At 42.0% G+C, this 18,949-nt stretch overlaps 1 protein-coding gene across 1 annotated transcript; it reads right to left on the reverse strand.

Moving 5' to 3' along the window:
- Positions 1-4,198: 4,198 nt before the first annotated feature.
- CCDC62 (coiled-coil domain containing 62) lies at positions 4,199-17,601 on the reverse strand. Its single transcript, XM_054392913.1, has 12 exons — positions 17,566-17,601; positions 17,140-17,332; positions 16,457-16,563; positions 15,589-15,690; positions 15,059-15,230; positions 14,872-14,973; positions 13,659-13,747; positions 12,055-12,155; positions 10,750-11,490; positions 6,627-6,804; positions 5,857-5,988; positions 4,199-4,276 (listed from the first exon to the last, which is right to left on the reverse strand). The coding sequence occupies exons 1-12, from the start codon at positions 17,599-17,601 to the stop codon at positions 4,199-4,201; spliced, it is 2,031 nt and encodes a 676-aa protein (XP_054248888.1).
- Between the last annotated feature and the right edge of the window lie 1,348 nt (positions 17,602-18,949).

Raw genomic sequence — 18,949 nt, forward strand, 5'->3', positions numbered from 1 at the left:
GCCTGGCAAAAGACACCGAGGCGCTGCCGCAGATCCACAAGTCCCAGGTGCGCTGCAGCAGCGGCCGCAACGGTTCATCTTGCTGCAGGAATGTAGTGCTGAGGGACATGGTTTAGCAACAGACTTGGGTAGAGTTAGATCAAGGGATTCTGCCCCTTCGCTCCACTCTGCGGAGACTCCGCCTGCAGTGCTAGATCCAGCTCTGGAGTCCCCAACACAGGAGAACCATGGGCCTGTTGAGACAAGACATGGGCTGATGATTTTAAACTAAAAGTTTAGCTTAGTGCTAAGGAAGAAATGTTTTACACGGAGGGTTGTGAGACATTGGCTCAGGTTGCCCAGAAAGGTGGTAGAAGCCTCATCCCTGGAAACATTCCAGGTCATGTTGGGCAGGGGTCTGAGCAACTTGATCTAGTTGAAGATGTCCCCGCTCACTGCAGGGAGCTTGGACTGGATGACCTTTAGATCCTGTCCAACCCAAGTCATTCTAAGATTCTTGGTCTTCCCTTTAGAAAAGTCAGGCAGCAGAGCACACATCCACCCCTGCGGGGAGCAGGCTGGAGCTGAACAGAAGCTTTGTTTTCTTTAATAATAATTCAGTAGGAGAATACAATAGCAAAGACCCTCCCTGGGGAACCAGTAATGCTTCCAGAAATAAGGCAGCTGAGTTTGGGGGCAGCTTCAGTTTCCAGACAAGCCTTAAAGGGTGGTAGATAACACAGTTGATTTCTAAGTCACTTGGTACCTGAATAAATGAACCCAAAGAGTCCCTTTCTTCCCATCCCACAAACCCAGGGCAGCCTCGACACACAATCCTCTTGGGCTTGACATGTGGTACAGCTGGACAGCTTCAGCATGAGCACCATGGTATTGCTACTAGTGGCTTTTTGGGGAAAATTTTTGTCCCAGCCCCAGCTGCAGATTTTGGGGATAGAGCCTGTAAAGACTCTCTGCAGGTAGAGGAATCGAGCTTTCCAGCTTTAAAAGCTTGTGGAAACTTGAATAAAAGCGGAGAAACTGTGATTCCCTCTGCAGGTAATGCTTGTGGGCAAGAAGGGGAAAAGGCTGGAGGACAGCAGCTGTGATCAGAATGGGTCAACTAATTTTGAGGCCATTAATACAGGAAGGAATTAAAGGTAATTAAAGAGAAAGGAGAAAATTATACGAAAGAGTCAACCATGGGAAACCATGGTGTGAGTGTTGTATTTCACTGCAATTAATTTGTGGCAATGGATAGAGCCAGAGACTCCCACCCCATAGTGCTACCCCCACACAGAGAAATCGCTGGCACAACGGTGTGGGCTTGGCATGGACGTCCCAAAGCATTCAAACCCCACAGGAGTGAGCAGCCCACGCATAGCTCCAGCAGTTGACATCATACAACCCAGGGAACCATCATAAATTAAATATTAAATGTGTTGGACTGTCCGTTAAATAGGCAAGAAAGATACCAAAGGCATTGCCTTTATTAACTTATTTGATCTTTTAGTTAAAAAAATGTGTTCTGATTGTTATAATGGAGAAAAGCTTCTCTGATAGTCAAAGATAAAAACAGTTTAAACACTATATACCAGGCAGATCACACTGGGCTGGCTGCTGCAGGGTGCTAACAGAGCCCAACCACACACCTGACCCTGAATAAATAGCTCCAGCCTGGGGAAGGTGCAGAGGGGTAGGGTGCCCATCTTGGGGTGTCAGCTTTCCCCTTTCAACAATGTCAGAGCCAGTTCCTGGTTACAAGACTAATTGGGAACTTCCTATAAACATTATTAAGCTCTCCCTACATGGCAAGAAGTCCAGAACAAAAACAATGAACTAACAAAACAAGGAATGCTTGGCTGTGTCATACTCTATAAATATTTCTGAGCCACCATTAAAAAAAAAAAAAAAGTAGTCAGAAAAATAGTTCCTATGTTGTAACAACCACACACTTAAGACTCTTCAAAAACAAGCCAGTATTTAACCTGAGCTCTCAGCTATAAAAATAGTTTTGTTAATCTTGGCATAATTCTCTGTTTTATTTCAAGATAAAATATACTCCTGCAGAGTATATGCCACTTATGAGTCTTTCAAACACTCAAAAGAACCATGGAAAAAAATGAGGTAATTTTCCATTGCAGCTGATGGGTTTGATGGTCTTCAGTTCTCAAAATTAATTCTGTATTGGAAACTTCTTCAGCCACTGCAGGAAGGCAAAGACCTGTATTAAAAGAAAGGAAAAGTTCCTCTAAATTACATGAAGCAATCACATCTGACAATTCATTCTGTGAATTTTCACACTGCAAACAGAACAGAAACGTAGAATAAAAGCACAAAGAGGAAAAACGTAAACCAAGCACTCCACAGAAAGACAACAGTCTCAGGGACATCACTGCAGTGTTGTGAAATAAAACCTTCCCAGGTTGTTTTGCTCAAAGGAGCAATCTTTGTGCCCTCAGCCAGCTACTCACTCACAGTTTATGAGCAGTGGCATATGCTCTGGTGTCCAGAACTGAAAACATATCTATTTCCTCACTGCTTTCCTCTTTTGTTCTTCAACTCTTCCCCCACCCAATCTCTCTCTAAAGGAAGAACAAGGTGACTGCTGAACATGCCTAGTGAGGAAATTAACCTCATGTTTAGCAGTGCACCTGCCTGCAAGTGATTGCAAAACACTAAAGAAAAATAAACCCAACCTAATCAGTTCAATCACTTCTTTACACGAAATTGAACACACTCAAGTTATTTCTGGTCCTATTAACTCTGCAAAAGCTGCTTTGGAGTCAACTCCTCACAATGATTCAAAGCCCTTTAGTAATGGCAAAAAATAAGAATTATGTGGCAGCCAGCATCTTGCAAAGTCACTAATCTTTGCCATGGATCTACAGTGGCTTGTGGGTACTTTTGTCCCACCAGCTCTTTCTCAGTTGAAGCAAATGAGATGATTTCTGTGGGCTGAGCACATGCTCAGCACTCTGCTGTATCAGCACGGTGCTCAGCAGTTTTGGGGATTTGCTCCTGAACTTTTTAACATCAGTGCTTTCAGGATGCAAGTCACAGTGCTGGCTTCGATCTGTAAACCTCCAGCTTCTTTTACTGTAGGGCTCTTTTTAGGAGAAGAGCTCCCTACTCTGCTATAATGTTCTGATGGAAGGTCTGGCATTCAGCTACTCAGCACCCACTCCTTATGAGAGCCCCATTAGTGTGCCATAACCAGACCCAACTCACTCTGACAGAAGACTTATTAGTATCTCTGGGCTTAATGCAGAAACAGCAGAATACAAGGGTGCTACAAAACATCACCACTACCCCAGAGGCACAGGGGAGAAACAGTTCAGGGACTGAAATCTGAATGCACCAAGGGAGACAAACTGAGCATCAGCTCTCACTGGATCAAAGTTGATCAGTGTAAGAAATCCAGTGCCCTACAGCTTTGCACTCCAGCTTGTTGTGTAGTAACTTCCCTTTGCAGACATGTGCTTGGGTTGTGTCTGCACTGGGAGATTTCTTTTTTTTTTGTCCTTTTTTCTCCACATTGTTGCTAGACCCTATTCATTTTCAAGTGGTGTTTGGCATTCTAACCATACCTGGTTACTCTTTTGTCCACAGAACCAGACAACATGGTGCCTACTGCAAGCATCCAATTCACATCAGCAGAACAAATACTCAGAATGAGAAATTTCCTGATTCAAAAACAAAAAATAACTTGCTATGTTTGTTTTCAGCAAGGCTGTGTTCTATATTCTGAAGCAGCTCTATTCAATACCTTCTACTTTTGGAGCTCTGAGCCCAGGAACAATATGCTAAAATAGTCCTTGGCTGTGGCACAGAAAAACACTTCCCCATCTCTTACTCAACAATGTTCATATCCTTGATCCTGTTATCTGTAACACACAGAAGGATTTTAACCACAGTAAGCAGTGTGCAGGTACTTGGAATGGTGCTGTGAGATCTGACTGCCCAGAGGATGAGGGACATGCTTGAGAGAAGTTTAATTGTTTGACTAAAGGAATTATTTGCTGCCTTAGTATCTGTTCCAGTACTCACAAGGGTTTCACTGGAAATGCACTCAGGAGTGCACTTAGGACCTTGTGCCAGGCTCATCTCAGAAGTCCATAACTTGTAATATTTTTGCAGATGTATTTATAAAAGAGGGAAACAAACAAACAAAAAATCCAACCAGAAATAAAATCAAGTTGAAAATACCTTCATGCTCACATCATAGACAAGAGAACGTATCCCTTTCTTCTGCAGCAGATAACTGGGTTCTGTGAAGAGCCTCTGGAAGTTCTGGTGTCTATAGTGTAAAGCAAAAACCAGGGAACTCAGATCATAAACATTACAGACCTGCCAGGTTCAAACTGGTGACTAGCACAGAGACACTTTTTAATTCCCCTCTTCTCCCCCCCACCAAGCAGGGCACAGAATCCAATAACATACAAATTATTAGCAATTCTAAGGGTACTAGTTGATACATATGTTTTAAAGTGCAGTTTTAAATAGCCGCAGGTAAACCTGGTTTTAAGCACAGATTACTTGGCCTGCATAGATTAACCAAAACACGCTTGGCAAGTTTTTACCCAGAACCCCTCTGAAAGTAGATCAAAGTTCTACTGATGTGGTTCAGAAGCTACTCCTGCCAGCAAACACCAGCCTCCTTTATTTTCTATCCACTACAGCAACTGTTCTGAACAAGAAGCCCATTTCCAAGCTCAAAAATGCAGCACCAGGTTCTAAAGCAGAGTTATGCTCATTACTAAGGGACAGTCGGTTGAGCCGAGCTGAGATGTGCCAACCAGTAAGCAGGAGCCAGGCAGCTGATGGGGCTGGGCAGCAGCCACAAGCAATCACTGTTTTGTAGAGAGCTTTTCAGGAATCCCTCCTACAAGACAGTCTTTGCAGAAGACTACACTGCTGCTGTCTTTCACACTGAATTAAATGCTGCGGATGAACTTCAGAACAAAATATCCTTTCAGTTGATGCAAATGCTGGCACTGCTCTGTCCGTCAGTCCCAGCATAGCTAAGCGTTTATGGTTGTGAATGTTATCAAAATTGCTTTGTCTGTTGCTTACAGTAACACTATTCTGCTCAAGTTCATCTAAGGATAAAAGAAGTGCAACATTTTCAGAGAGGCAGTACGTCTCAGGAGAAGGCTGAGGTTTCAGCAAGCTGTGTTCGTGTTAGGAGTCCGCTCCGAAAGAAAAGACTAAATCCTTCCCTTGAGATCAGCCCAAGCCTACCCATTTCTAGCAGTAAGTGGGACAATCTCCTTATCAAACAAGGCAGAAATTCTGAAGGATATTTATGAAGCAAATAAATGGTCTCTCCTACCCACATACTCCAGACAGGAACTCCCTATCAGCACTCATGCTCAGAAAATAAACTGCCATGGCAGCTACACACAGGTTATTTTCTCTGACCCTGCAATGGAAGAACTAAAACTATCAGCCCACAAACCCCCTAAACTTATTTAAGCTAAGAGTATGGTTTAAATTCATATACAAAACTATTCCATATGTCACCTATTCCTATACTGTCCTCCTTTCCACAAACACTCCTAGCATAACCAACTGCTTCTGAATCTAAGTTTGCTTGTTTGCTTGTCTCTCGACCTCCCACAGCTTGCTCCAAAATGACTTCTTCCTTCCATCTGTTTAGACAAATGCAGAAGTCAAATCCTGTCATGACCTTGAGGAGTCATAAAGAATCCCATAAAAAAACCCAAGCACTTCATGCTAAGGCATGCAGGAATTTTCTCTTTAGCAAAGCCTGATGAGGCCGTTGTTTATAATATCACAGCACAAGTCAAGCATAAGGGAGAAGATGTTCACAGTCACAATTCCTGGCCACTTAAATCATGGGAGAGCCATATATACCCTATTAGGATTGCTGCTGTGGGGACTGCAGTGAGGGGTTGCTTGGAGGAGAGTGCTAAGCTCCAGATCAGCAACCATCTGTCGATACTCAGCCAGCGCTCGCTGCAGCTTGTTCATGGGGGAACTTGTGTCCTGGAGGAGACAGAAAGTGAGTCAAAGCAATGAAATGATCTCTTTGGAATACATCAAAGGATTATAACATAGGAAGAATCAGCATCTTTCATTTTGAAACATCTCAGTTCAAATTACTACAACAGAACACTGCTTCTGATGCTAGATGTTGGTATTTCTAATAAACACAGAGGTCTTTCCTAGTGTCAGCTTTTCAGCATCTTCAGATGCTTGTATATGAGATGCACACACAGCAGTACCTCACTGAAGAAGGAGAGAACAAGCAAAGATATGAGAAAGAGGGAAAATCAGGCAGAACAAGAAATAAACAATGTCCAATAGCATCTAAGAACTGCTTCCAAGCATATTTGGATACTCTGCTTTACTGGAATTACCAATTACCCAGCATTTATAACCCCAGAGATCTTCAATTCAAAACCTTATCCTTTATTTTTTTTTTAAACTCACTTACACTGTTCAAAACATATTGAGATAACAAGGAAATACTTAGGAAAAAATATTTTACCACCTTTGATTTAAGCCTGCTGTCTCATCATTTGAAACCCTAGGTCTTTCATGCTGCCAGATACTTCCTTTCCTATCATCAGTCACAATTCACCTTAAAATTAATGAAATACTTTCAGCAATATAATACTGACTTGGTCCACAGTAGTCCTGCAGCATCTGCTTGCTGGCTTAGTCACTGAAAGGTGCTCGATCTCCAGAGGGAAGTCTTCATCAGAGAATTTCTCACATGTTTGAGACCTGTCTCTTTTCTGGGTGGATGTGAAACAGACAGAATCCGAGTGAAAAGAACCCAGATCCACATTGTCACCACTGTTAAAAAAAAAACGACATTGCCAGACACAGTATCACCATCCTTTTGAAGCTTTCAAAGGAAAATCATAGGACACCCCCCCTCAACCACAAGACAACATTAAAAATTATGGGCCCTGAGCCAAGAAAACCATCAAGCATGTGAGTGCTCTCAGAGTGGTTTCCATGTTTAACAGCTTCACTAGATCAGTTTCATCCTCTGAGCACAGTTTGACATTCAAGCAGTTTCAAGAACAGCTACTCTACCACGTGCTCAGGTGTCTATTTAACCTTGCAGAGAGCACACAAAAGGCAGTATTCGGTTCCCCCCAGTACTCTGGTACTCTTCTCTCAGGACTCTACTCCTTTCTTTCTTTCTTTTTTTTTTTTCCCTCCTTTTTAATCAACAATTAAGCAAATTAATATTGTAGCTGTAGTTTTCAAAGGAACTTCAGAGTCTTGTAGAGCCATCATCTCACTTGGAGATCACAGTAGAGCTTTCCCAAAGAGGCTTTATTTTATTTATTTTTAAATGCACCAGTAAACTGTGAAGGGCTGTTAGGGCAATCTGTGATTAAACCCAAACCTGCTGCCTGACTAACATTTCAAGTCGGAGCTGAAACATAGAATCTATTGGGATACATCTTTCCCTAAGTTTTAAAGCAAAACAAACCCCTTGATTTAGCACTAGGTATATCTAAGTGCACTTAGGAGTATCTGAAAAGCAATTTAAACAACACTTAAAGCAACAAATCATACCCTGCACACCATTACTGTCCAACACTGACTAACAGCCACCCCAAGCTTGTCCTAATACAAAAACCCTTTAGCTCTTAACAGGCATGTCAGACAACTGAAGCTTTTTCTCTCACCTTCCCCACTAGAATTAACTTTCTTATAGCCTACCCTGGAGAAAAAAAAAAACATTCTCAATTTCATTTTCTGAAACCACAAAATGTGCCAAATCCCTCCCCCCACCCCCCAAAAATTAACTTTCTTACAGCCTACCCTGGAGAAAAACCCATTCTCGATTTCAATTTCTGAAATCACTATTGTATCAAAATGTGCCAAATCCCTCACTCAGCTCCAGCATCAATTAACCACAAACTAACACTAGAAATAATAAAAGCTGTAGCACATTTGAAATTATCTTGATCACCTACTCCAGCAGTACAGGAGCCCAGCAGCACCTAAGCAAGCCCTGTGATCCCTGGGCTGTTTTTTCACACAGCACTGCCTGCTGTCTGTGGCTTGTATGTTGACGTGCTCTGCTTTCTGCTAGCAGTGTCAAGCTATGCAGTGAATTTCACTTTCAGCTGCTAATTTCCACTTCATACAGTCTTTGAAAAGAGTAAAATAGCAACCATCTCCCTAAAATAAAGCACTTCTGTATTCCTCACGCTCCTGAACAAGACAAGCACAGTGCTAGCACTGCCTGGGTCGGGTAAATAATTAAAGAAAACTGTAAAGAAAATACTACCTTCACATTTACATCTCATTAAATATTCTTTAGGTGCTTATTTTGGTGGAACACCACAGTCCATATCTGGCAAGAGTGTTACAGAAAGGGTTATTTTAAAATGACATTCAACCTAAGAAAAACCCCTCATGAGAGACGCCAGCTCCAAGTGCCTGCTGTGTCTCATTTCACTTCTCTGGGGATACAACAGACTTTCTTTTAAGAGAGAAAAGCTCCTGTTTGTGTGCTTGTGACAAGGAAAGGCTCTGGAGAGATGTGAGGGAACAAGCTGCAGCTGCCTAACAGAGGGGATGTGAGGAGATGCAATGAACACAATCAGTTTTGAACACACAGGTTGGGAGGGAGGATAGAAACAGATTTGATTTTGAGGTAGGGAGATCAAAGAACAGGTGGCTTAGTCCAGCAAGAGCAGACTGAACAAGTAGCTGCCGACACTCCAGCTTTAAAACCATAACTGAGTGTAAAAATACAAAGGCAGCAAATGTTTCAACACAAACAATGTCACTAAGTCAGAGCACACAGAAATTATTCTGGCACTATGCTATTTCACAATCCCTCTTGCAGTTGGATAAGGTATTTGTCTGTGTTAATAACCTTCTTGTTGGCTGTTCCAGAATTCAAGAACTCATGTCAAAAATATTTGCTGGGCTGACAGGGAGGTGCCAGCACCCTTCCCTACACACAAAATACATCATCAGCACTGTGAAGCCAGCAATGGAAAACTGGAGTATCCAGATTCGAGTCCCAGAAGGAATGTTATGTTTGGTCTCTGCCATTAATGCCTTCCCAGAAGCCCACACTGCAGACTGCAATCCTACTGCCTTCCTCCTGTTTATGGGGTGAGAATTTATTCAGCGGCAAATCAGAGCCAGCAGAGGCTGGAGAGCAGAGGATGGGATTTGCACTGAGACAATCCAAGCCCAATTACAGGGCCCCAAGGACCAAATGTGGGCATTGAGAAAACTTGATAGCTCAGCAGCAAATCCCAGCTGGGCAGAGAGCCCTCCCTTACTGAAGGATATCTGCCCTGTCTGCACTGTCCAGCTTGTATTGGTTCCTTCTCCCTTAAAATTCCCTTAAGGACAAGAGAAAAAGTGAAAGCAGTTTCCATCATTCAGCCTCAAAAGGGATTTGGAGGGATGGTAGGGTGCCATTTGTGCTGCTGGGGAAGCAGACAAGAAAGGTCAAGATAGATGTACAGGGAATGGAGTCTTTTTAATGATTTATGGAGAGTGGAAACTGGAGTCCACACAGAGTGAAGCTCAGCTAAGCAGCGTGGGAATGTGCCAGGACAGCATTCTTTTTCTATGGCTGCCCATTCACCTTGTCTCTGAACAGGTCCCTCTCATTGCAGTAACCACTTCCATAATATTAATATTTTTGTTTGAAAAGCAAGACAGAAAGAAAGCATCCCTACATCAGATATCTCCATTGCATAACATTCCATATCATTAATTTGGATGCTGGGGAGACTGGCTGGCTAAAATTCTTAGGAGGTTTAAACAGCTGCTCATTTACTCTACTGGTCAAATTAGAAGCTGAAAAGCTACTCCTCCTCCTCCTCTGTCTAAAAGGCAGCTATGAAATCTCTGTAAAACTTCAAAAATCCTTCTAAAATAGAGTTGCTAAGTAAGTCGATTTTTGGAAAGGAGACAGAGGAACCAACACAACAAATCCATAGAAAGTTAGAGCTCTGAAAGCCTTGCTTGTGCAGGCATAAAGCCACTTCTATAAATGCAAAGCAGCATTTATACCTCGGATACTTTCCAATTCCACTGAGACACCTGAGTATTTCTCCGGCACTTCTGAGGATTAGAAACCTCATTCTGCTCATCCCCAACCACACATCATTTTTCCTCCCTAAACAGAAATACAAGGATGAAGTCCCACAAACAACAATGCACTGGAGAGTAGACACATTGATGTCCTTCAAATCTTGCCACCTCCTTTTCTTGCCCTGAGTGAGGAAAGCAACCTGTGCTGAAGGAGCTGTGTCCTACATTCCTGCCTGGCCACTCTGTGATTTCTCAACAGAAATAACACAGTCCCTAAAGCTCCATATAAAATTGAGGTTTGTTTCTTGCCTTACAGAAGCATCACTGTATAAGGCCAGTTCTGGCCAGAACATATCTTACCCACCAAATTTACAAGCAGCATCTGGGAATAAAAAAAATGTTAAGATTTTTTTTGTCAACCTCCATTTTTCTCAATCAATTTTGACAAGTTCTGTGGTATTGCAGCTTCTTCTGCCCACACAGCTCTTAGGGATAAGAGATGCAAAAAAAAAAAAAAAAAGGCATAAAAAAGAATCATGATACTTTAGACCTATTTTAACTTATTTTAAATGTACTACTTTCCAATTTTAAACAAGCAGTCACTTTAAACATCACTTGAGATAACACAAATCATTGAGAGCTTTTCCACCCAAGTTTCTACATAACTCCAGCTTGTACTTATCTACTTCTTAAATGTAACAAGCACATAACCTTTCTGAGCTGACATGTTTCATCTGTTGTCCAGTCTTGAGACAGCTGCAATCTTTTCCATGCCATGTACTTCCATCTCCATTTATGGGTTTGAAACTCTCCAGCCATTCCATATCTGATACCGGCTTCCACCTGGCATCTTTTTTCATATTGAAGTTATCACTAGAGGAATCAGATTCAGACTTGTGAATTGCAGGAGGAGTCTCTCTGCTCTTTTGGTAAAACAGAATTTTAGTTCCCTCTTCCCAGGTTTTATTTTCACTACCAGTTTTGTCAGATGTGCTGGTGTTCTGGGTCAAAGTACTTTGTAACTCCACATAAGAACTGACATTGGGACAATGCTCGCTTCCAGGTAAAGATGACTCAAAGGTTTGCTGGTCTCTGCTTTCCACTTCATTCTCAGAAGTTTCCCTGTTTCTCAATGGCATTGTGTTGTTCGCCTCACAAAATGCTTTGCTGTCTAGCTCATAACTGCTTGATGCAATATCTTGCTTTTCTTCTTCTGTAAGGGCAGACAAGACTTTCACAACTTCTTGGTTTAAGTGCTCTGAGGTAGTTTCTTCTGAGTCTGATGCATCCAGTAACAGTCTATTATCTGCCTCACGCATCTTGGAGGTGGTTTTTACCCTACTTTTTGGCACCTGTTCAGTTCTACACTCCTTGTATATCTCGTGGCTGCCCTCAGAACTAACCAAGTCTGTCTCGCTGTTATTTTCAGGGGCAGAGAATGTCAGATCTGTGCTACAACAGCATGACAAAGGGAACAGTCAGAATGCTGCATTTAAAGAGCACACATAACTGTACTGAAAGTTAAAGCTGTAGCTATGGCTCTGTGGTACTTCATACACCAACAGGCAGCTGTATCCTGCCAAAACCCAGCTAAAGCCTGGCCAGATTTGGCTGTTACTTTCCAAAATCAGTCTGAGAGTTTCATAAAGTGTGGTGGTTCTGTCTGAACCTCCAGGATATGCATCAATTTCCTCAACTGAAAGCAAAATTAACTTTGATTTTTAAACAAAAGTACTAGCAGGCCAGATTAACAACCCTACCACCAGCCTGCTCCATTTCTAATAGAAACATTAACTGCCTGGCCTGCAGACAGCCCTTTATTCTGTGACTGATACTCATGGTGTCTCCTGACCAAGTGAAAAAAAGGTATGACAGCTTCACTGGATGTTTGTGGTTGAGACCAGCAAAGCCATATTGGCACAGCACACATTTCATTTAGGATGTTAGTTGTGGCTGAACAGTGAAGTCTTTCTCTGAGAGTAAACCACCAAGAAAACAAAGAGAAAAAAATATTACCTCCCTTCATGAGCTGCTTTTTCATGCTTTTGCCTTAATTCCTGAGAGCTCTCCAAATTGACATGGAGAAATTGCAAGTCACACTGCTGTTTTAGGTAGATCTGTTTAAAGATAGTAATGCTCATTAGTGGAAGTCTGAAGTGAAGGAACATTATCAGCAAGTATTAACATATCACTTGTCTTCCAAAAATACCCTTAAAACATTCTTATAAACCATTACCTGTAATCAAACTATTGTCAGTCTTCCAAATCTAACGGGTCATCTCTGCATGCATTTAGGAAAATAATGTTTTATGTCAATAAATAATTATTTCTGTTAAAAGTCTGCAGTGATCTTCTAAAATAGAACCACACTGACCCACAAATACAGTACCATTACTGTTACTGGATATTTCATACATGTTGTTATTATGTTGGTCAAAGTTATGCAGTATTACAGGACATAGAATGATGATAGTGGCATTTGGCTTTCTCTGCAGAGCTGCACCCCCAGAAGCATGGGCAGCAGGTTGAAGGAGGTGATTCTCCCCCTCTGCTCTCATAAGACCCCACCTGGAGGCCTGTGTTCAGCTCTGGAACACCTAAACAGAAGGGCGTGGGACTGTTAGAGCAGGTCCAGAGGAGGACCATGGACGTGATCAGAGGGATGAAACACCTCTCCTGTGAGGACAGACTGAAACAGTTGTGGCTATTCAGCCACAGAAGGCTTCAGGAAGACCTTAGAGCAGCCTCCTAGTATTTGAAGGGGGGTACAGGAGAGCTGGAGAGGAACTTTTGCCAAGGCATGGAGTGACAGAATGAAGGGTAATGGCTTCAAACTGGAAGAAGCTGGATTTAGATTAAACATTAGGAGGAAGTTCTTCCCCACGAGGGCAGTGAGGCACTGGAACAAGTTGCCTAGAGAAGCTGTGGAGGCTCCAGCTCTGCAAGTGTTCAAGGCCAGGTTGGATGGGGCCTTAAGCAGCCTGGTGTAGTAGGAGATGAACCTGCCAGGGGCATGGCAGGGGGGTTGGAAGTAGATGATCTTTAAGGTCCATTCCAACCCAAACCTTTCCACGATTCCACAATCTGGTAACTATTTGCACACTGATAATTATTTGCAATAATACCACCTTGAGAACCTCAGAAGTGAAAACAGGAGGCTTAGGTTTCTTTGGAAAAACAAATCTCACAGAACACCATATCCCTTTGTACTGCACAAGTTCACCTGCCCCATCCCCACTACCCTTCACATGACTCCTCTGGTTACACACACTCAATGACGAATGGTTATCTCAACTGGGTGCCCCACTTGACTGCTGTGAGGGAGGTATTTACTCACTGTAGGACCAAGCAAATACAACTATACAAAAAAGGCTAAAAGCACTTATAAATACAAGGATTTGTACCTTGGGGTTTTCATTTTAACAACAACAACAACAACAACAACAACAACAAAATCAACATTCTGTAGGGATTCCAGTATGGCAGAAATAGCAAACTTCCTTGTTTTTAAATCTTAATTATGAACTGCAAGATCTAAGTTTTTTATAGTGCTCCACACGGATATGATGTATTGAAAATGCCCTGATAATCTCAAGGTGGAAACACCACTAGGGTTGTACCTGTCGCAGGCTCTCTAGCTCAGTGTTAGTCCGTGCTTGTTTAGACTTGGCAAACTGAAGCAGCTGATCCACTCTCTTTGCTTTCTCAACTGTTTCAAAACACAGACAGTTTTTGCATTACTTGAACAGACACAAAGCAAGTACCTTACATTACATTTGTTAATGTGTATGTCTGCAGCAGCAGAAACAGGTGCTTAACCAAAACACAAGCATTTTCTGAAGATAAGCAGGGTTTGCTTCCCCTCCAAATAAACCGAGCACAAAACCCACACGACAACTGAACAGTCCTCAGACTTTTCACCAGCACCTATCTTTATTTTACTAGCAGCAATATTCTACTTCATTAACTGAGTTTATCTTTTCATGTTAAGATTCTTCCACAGAAAGGAAATCAGTAGTTAATTCTAAGTTGGGCTTTGTACAGGGAAGTGCTGGGAAATACTTCCCACCGCTGTGTTTTTAAAACAAGAAGACAAGGGATCAATGTGCCTCAAAGGTAATGGCAGGAAAAAAGTGACAGGCAAGTAAATCATCTCCCACAAGACATCACCTTTGTTCACGTCATCTTTTGAGGTATATTGCTTGTCTGTAAGCAACAGCTGGCCTGCCTTTCTATCTACTGCAATACAGAATTTCTCTCTACTCAAACCCAAAGTGAAGCTATCAACAGATAGCAAGTTGCTGTTTACCAAGTCCTGCATATTAAACTGTTTAAAGAAAACCAACCAGTTAAACAAGAGAAAAGGTGAATTTCTAAACATAATTCTTCCATACAAACATGGGAGAGAGTGAATGGGCTGCTAATTCCCTAGGCCCTAAGCTTTAGGCTTCACATGTGGTTTCTTCTCAGTAGGTCACCATTTTCTAGGCAACCTATGTCAGAAGGGATGCCACCACTTTCCTTTATTGTATTCATACCATAGGAGACATGAAAGTCTCAAAAATTTTCAAGAGAGAATCCTCTGAGCCATTCACTCCTCCATGCCTTATCATACTGGTGAACTTTGTGCTTTTATAGGATTTTATCAACTGCTCCTGCAGCAGCCCTAGATACTGCTTTCATAGACTGACACACAAAGGAATAAGCCTTATTCAGCTGCAGGAAAGGCAGAGAAGCAGCTGCCTCCTTCACAGGTATTTGTGAGGCATTGCTGTCCAGAAATTTGTGAGCTGCTGAAAGCTAAGGCATGAAAAGCCAGCTGCCCACACTTACCAGTAAGCACAAGCTCATCCCTCAGGTAGCCATTTTCTTGTCTGAGCTGAATGATTTCTTCCTCCTGCTTATTACTTTCTTTCACCTTTTCACAGAGGTCATCTTTAAGACAAAATGCAGTATTTCCCAAAATGAAAAGGAATCACACTGGTCTGCACTGCATTAGGTGCCCAGCATAAACATTTACCTTTCAGCTTATTTCTTTCTAGTATCAGCTCTTTCAGTCTCACTGTGAGGTCTTGTATTTTTTTGTTGAGATTGAATTTCTCTACCTCTGCTGCATGCAGTGCACTTCCCAGCTTTCTGAATTTAGATGTAAATTCAGTAATGTGATCAGTTGTTTCAAGTATAGCCTCGTCCTGAAACACCAAATAGAATTTATTCTTGATTATTGTTGCATCTTCAGCACATGGACTTTGACTAAACAAGAGTACATCCTACTGCAGTGTTACAGCTACTTCACTGATTTTCTTCTGAGTTCTTGATGACAAAAAAACACAAACAAACAAACAGAAAGCCATCCCAAAAATCAAAGCCAGGAAACAAGCTTGTTTATGAAAATAAACCAGTTTGTTTGTTGACCACTTTTTCCTTCTCAAACAAGCTTAAGAATTAAACAGCAGTGGATCAATGGTGACTAAAGCACTGTGGTACAGTCACCTATAACTGTACTGCAGTCTGACCACATTTAGTGCCTGATGAGACAACAGATGTTACCTTCAGCTTAAGCATTGTAAGAAGCTCCTGTTCCCTTGCCTGCAGCTGGCCTGTTTTAGCAGACAGTTCAAAAACTGAGCAGTGGAGACTTTGATTTTTCTCCTAGTGAACAGAAATAAAGAGTGTCAGTTACTAATTTAGTGACTCAGTGTTACTATTTTTCCAGCAAATGTGTGCACAACTTTTTTTTTTTTTTTCTTAACATCATGAATGGCAACGTGAGATTCTGAGCAAGCTGTGAAGATCTGGAGAAAAGAGGACTGGGGTAAAAATTGTTCCCTAATTTGTTACAACCAAACTTGCTTGTGATTAAGGGACTTAATATCCTGTAGATCTTAAAGTCAAGCCGATTAGAGAGATGAAAGCACACAATACTGCTTCACTGTATTGCATACAGAGGGAAAATTATCCCAATAAACATATAATTGCCAAATCACTTAAAAAAAAAAGAATTAGAACTCTTGAATAGTAATTATTTTCATATCCTTAAACCATTTGCAGATGTTAATCACAGTAATGAAAAGCTGTAAATAAAACCATCTGGAAATTTCTAACCAAGTATCAGAACTGTACTGGGATCAGCCCTGCCTCTCGCAGTCACAGTGCCTGACATTTTGGAGGCCAGTTGATTCTGAATGGTGTTCTCCAAGAATAAGCAAACAAACAAACAGTCAGGAAAGCTTTCTTGTCTTCTTCTTCTTTTTTTTTTTTTTTAATCAGAACTACACCTTAATCTAACAGTGCTGTATTAAAAGACAAATGCAGCTGAGGAGCCTTAACATGAAGTATTTATGCACTAGTTAAACCAATGCCACTTGCATTCTGCTCATGCATGGACTGCAAAATGAGACTATTACTCAACTCCTACCTCCAGAGCCTGACAGCGAACAGTTGCATCTGTTACTTTTTGAGACATCTCTTTAAACTTCTGTTGTGTCAGTGATTTTATGATTTCATTTCTCTTCTTCAGCTCATCTGAAAATAAAGAAGACAAGATGAGAAAAAAAGCTCAGATACTGTCATTTTTTTAAACATCAGAAATATTTTAATGGTTTTAAAATCATGTGATTGATAAATGGATGCTGGCACTGCATACTCTGAAGAAGGATTCCCTAGCTACCCAGGTCAGGTGGAATATGAACTCTGTGGTGACCTCTGTACCTTGCCTGTCAAAGCCAGTCAGAAGTGCCAACTGATCAGCTGGGGGATGATGTCAGAGCTGTGCAGTAGAACCTCAGGGCACAGGACTCTCCAGTACATCACTATATATGCAAATTTTTTTTTCCCATTTCATCAGTTTGGGGTTTTTTTTGCAGAAGCAGGAACAATTTACATATTCAAATGAGAAAGGGCTATCTAGTTATCACACCCCTTTCAAGCTCAGATTACTTTAGTGCCATTATGGAAATCTGATCTCAGAAAGAAAACAATCAAATTTAAGGCTGAACGTTAGAAAATAGATCCTTCTATAAAGCCAAACTGTTACTGAGGGGTCTAAGCACCTGAATGTACTTCAAGAATGGGGATAATATTCTTTATACACACACTTACTGTTTAGTAAATTGCATCGTTCTGCTAAAGTCAGTATTTTCTGCCGATCACGTTCCCAGGCCAGAATCTGTTTCCGATGCACTGCAACCATGTCACTGAGTTCCTTATCACGATCTTTCAGTTCTGCAGTTAAAAGCTGGATTTCTTGCCTCTGTTGCTGAATGGTGCTGTTCTCAAAGTTTGAGCTAAGCTTCTACAAAAGGGAACACACGGAATACATTTCAACATAAAGAAGCAACACGTTCTCTGAAAAACTGGAGGTTTGAATTTAAGTGAAAATACTTTTCTGTTACAAAGACAGATCATTCCTAAAAAAAGTTCCTCATGCTTGCGGTACCACTCGTGGCCCCTAACTAAAGCTGAAGTACAATGAGTACTTTCATGTTAAAAATAGAGCTCTGATTGTTAACTCTGATTTTTTTTTACCTGGGGTGCAGCTGAATGCGACAGTGATGAACTCATAAGGGATAGGGGATCAGAGGTCTAGCAGGCATTCGTGAATGGCAGTAACTATTTATGACTGTAACGCTAAGCATGGAGCTTGCCTCTGATGTAAGCAGTACCCGGTAACCCGCCGCCGACGGTTGCTGACCCGGCAACCCTGCAGGAAGCCGCTGAGAACTGACTGGGATAGGGCGGGGCAAGGCCCTGAGGCCTCTCACGAAGCCTGAGAGGTGCCCTGAGGTACCACCAGCTCAAGTCTGCAAGTCCTGTGTGACCTCTTGGGCCTTGCCCCGTCCCTCAGCCCCGCCGCTCCCGGAACCTTCCCCGACTCCTCAGCTCCGCGAGCCCCGAAGCCTCCCACCCCTCGCCAGCACCGCCTGACGAACCCACAGGCGCCCTTGCCCTGACGTCACGGCGCTGCCCCGCCCTCTGCAGCCGCTGACTGGTTGCCACCGCCCACCGTTAAGCAGAAGCTCCGCCCCCCTGCCGCGACTGACCCGCAGGTTCGAGCCCCGCGCCCGCCAGTGTGTAACTGCAGAGAGGATTGTGCCCTCAGACAGATCATTCGCATCAGCTCAGACAAAAAAAAAAAAAAAAAAAAAATCACAGAAGAAATGACCTGTACTGGTAGAGGGCAGGGTGTACAATGTGTCATCCCCTGGGTTTGACCTCTTCTAGGTTTTATACTAAAAGGAGTCCCTGTCAATGTTACTAAAATGAGCAGTAAAATATGAGCACCAAAATCAATGCTTGAGGCTGTTTGCAGAAGAATGGAGAGCACAACGGCACAGCTGGCACCTTGCCTCATTTGTTGCCTGAACACTGTGGAAACAAATAGCAGTCACTATAAAGTTGTGTTAATTATTGCCACTCTTGAATAAGCGAGATGCTAAAGGCATAAAGCCATTCAAATTGCCTCACCCAGAACACCAGCAGGGTTAGGAGGATCATTTGGAATTATGAAAATAGGCTGTTTCATACATATTCCCATGTTTCTCAGTGTTTCCACTTAGGAGAATAAATACAGGTAAGTTGGAAGGGACCTAAAATGATCACCTAGTCCAACTGCCTGACCACTTCAAGATCCATTTTCTTTTAATTAATTACCTTTAAAACATTTTTTCCATTCCCATTTGTAGGATTTTACACAGATAAATCAGAAGTATAAGTTTCACTGGTGACACAGCTTCTTGACTTAAGTTCAGCAGAGGGGACAGCAATTGGGGAAAAAAAAAAGGACTTAAATTATTATTTTCCTGCAAGCCTGTTAGAGGAAAATAGCTATAAAGAAAACAGAAACTCTGTTCAGTGAGGAACAGTAATTTTATTTAAATCTACTTCATGCATAAGCATGATAAAATCCCAA

Source organism: Indicator indicator, chromosome 26 (assembly GCF_027791375.1).
Source record: "Indicator indicator isolate 239-I01 chromosome 26, UM_Iind_1.1, whole genome shotgun sequence".
NCBI lineage: Eukaryota > Metazoa > Chordata > Aves > Piciformes > Indicatoridae > Indicator > Indicator indicator.

What these genes read in the sequence shown, in the direction of transcription:
- CCDC62 (XM_054392913.1), bottom strand. Translation starts at nt 17,601, where the DNA reads ATGAGTTCATCACTGTCGCATTCAGCTGCACCCCAG. An exon ending in AAAGCAGCTCATGAAGGGAG is followed by an intron (nt 11,491 to 12,054) that starts GTAATATTTTTT and finishes ATGCTGTTGTAG; the next exon opens with CACAGATCTGACATTCTCTG. An exon ending in ACAGCAGCAATCCTAATAGG is followed by an intron (nt 4,277 to 5,856) that starts GTATATATGGCT and finishes TTTACACTATAG; the next exon opens with ACACCAGAACTTCCAGAGGC.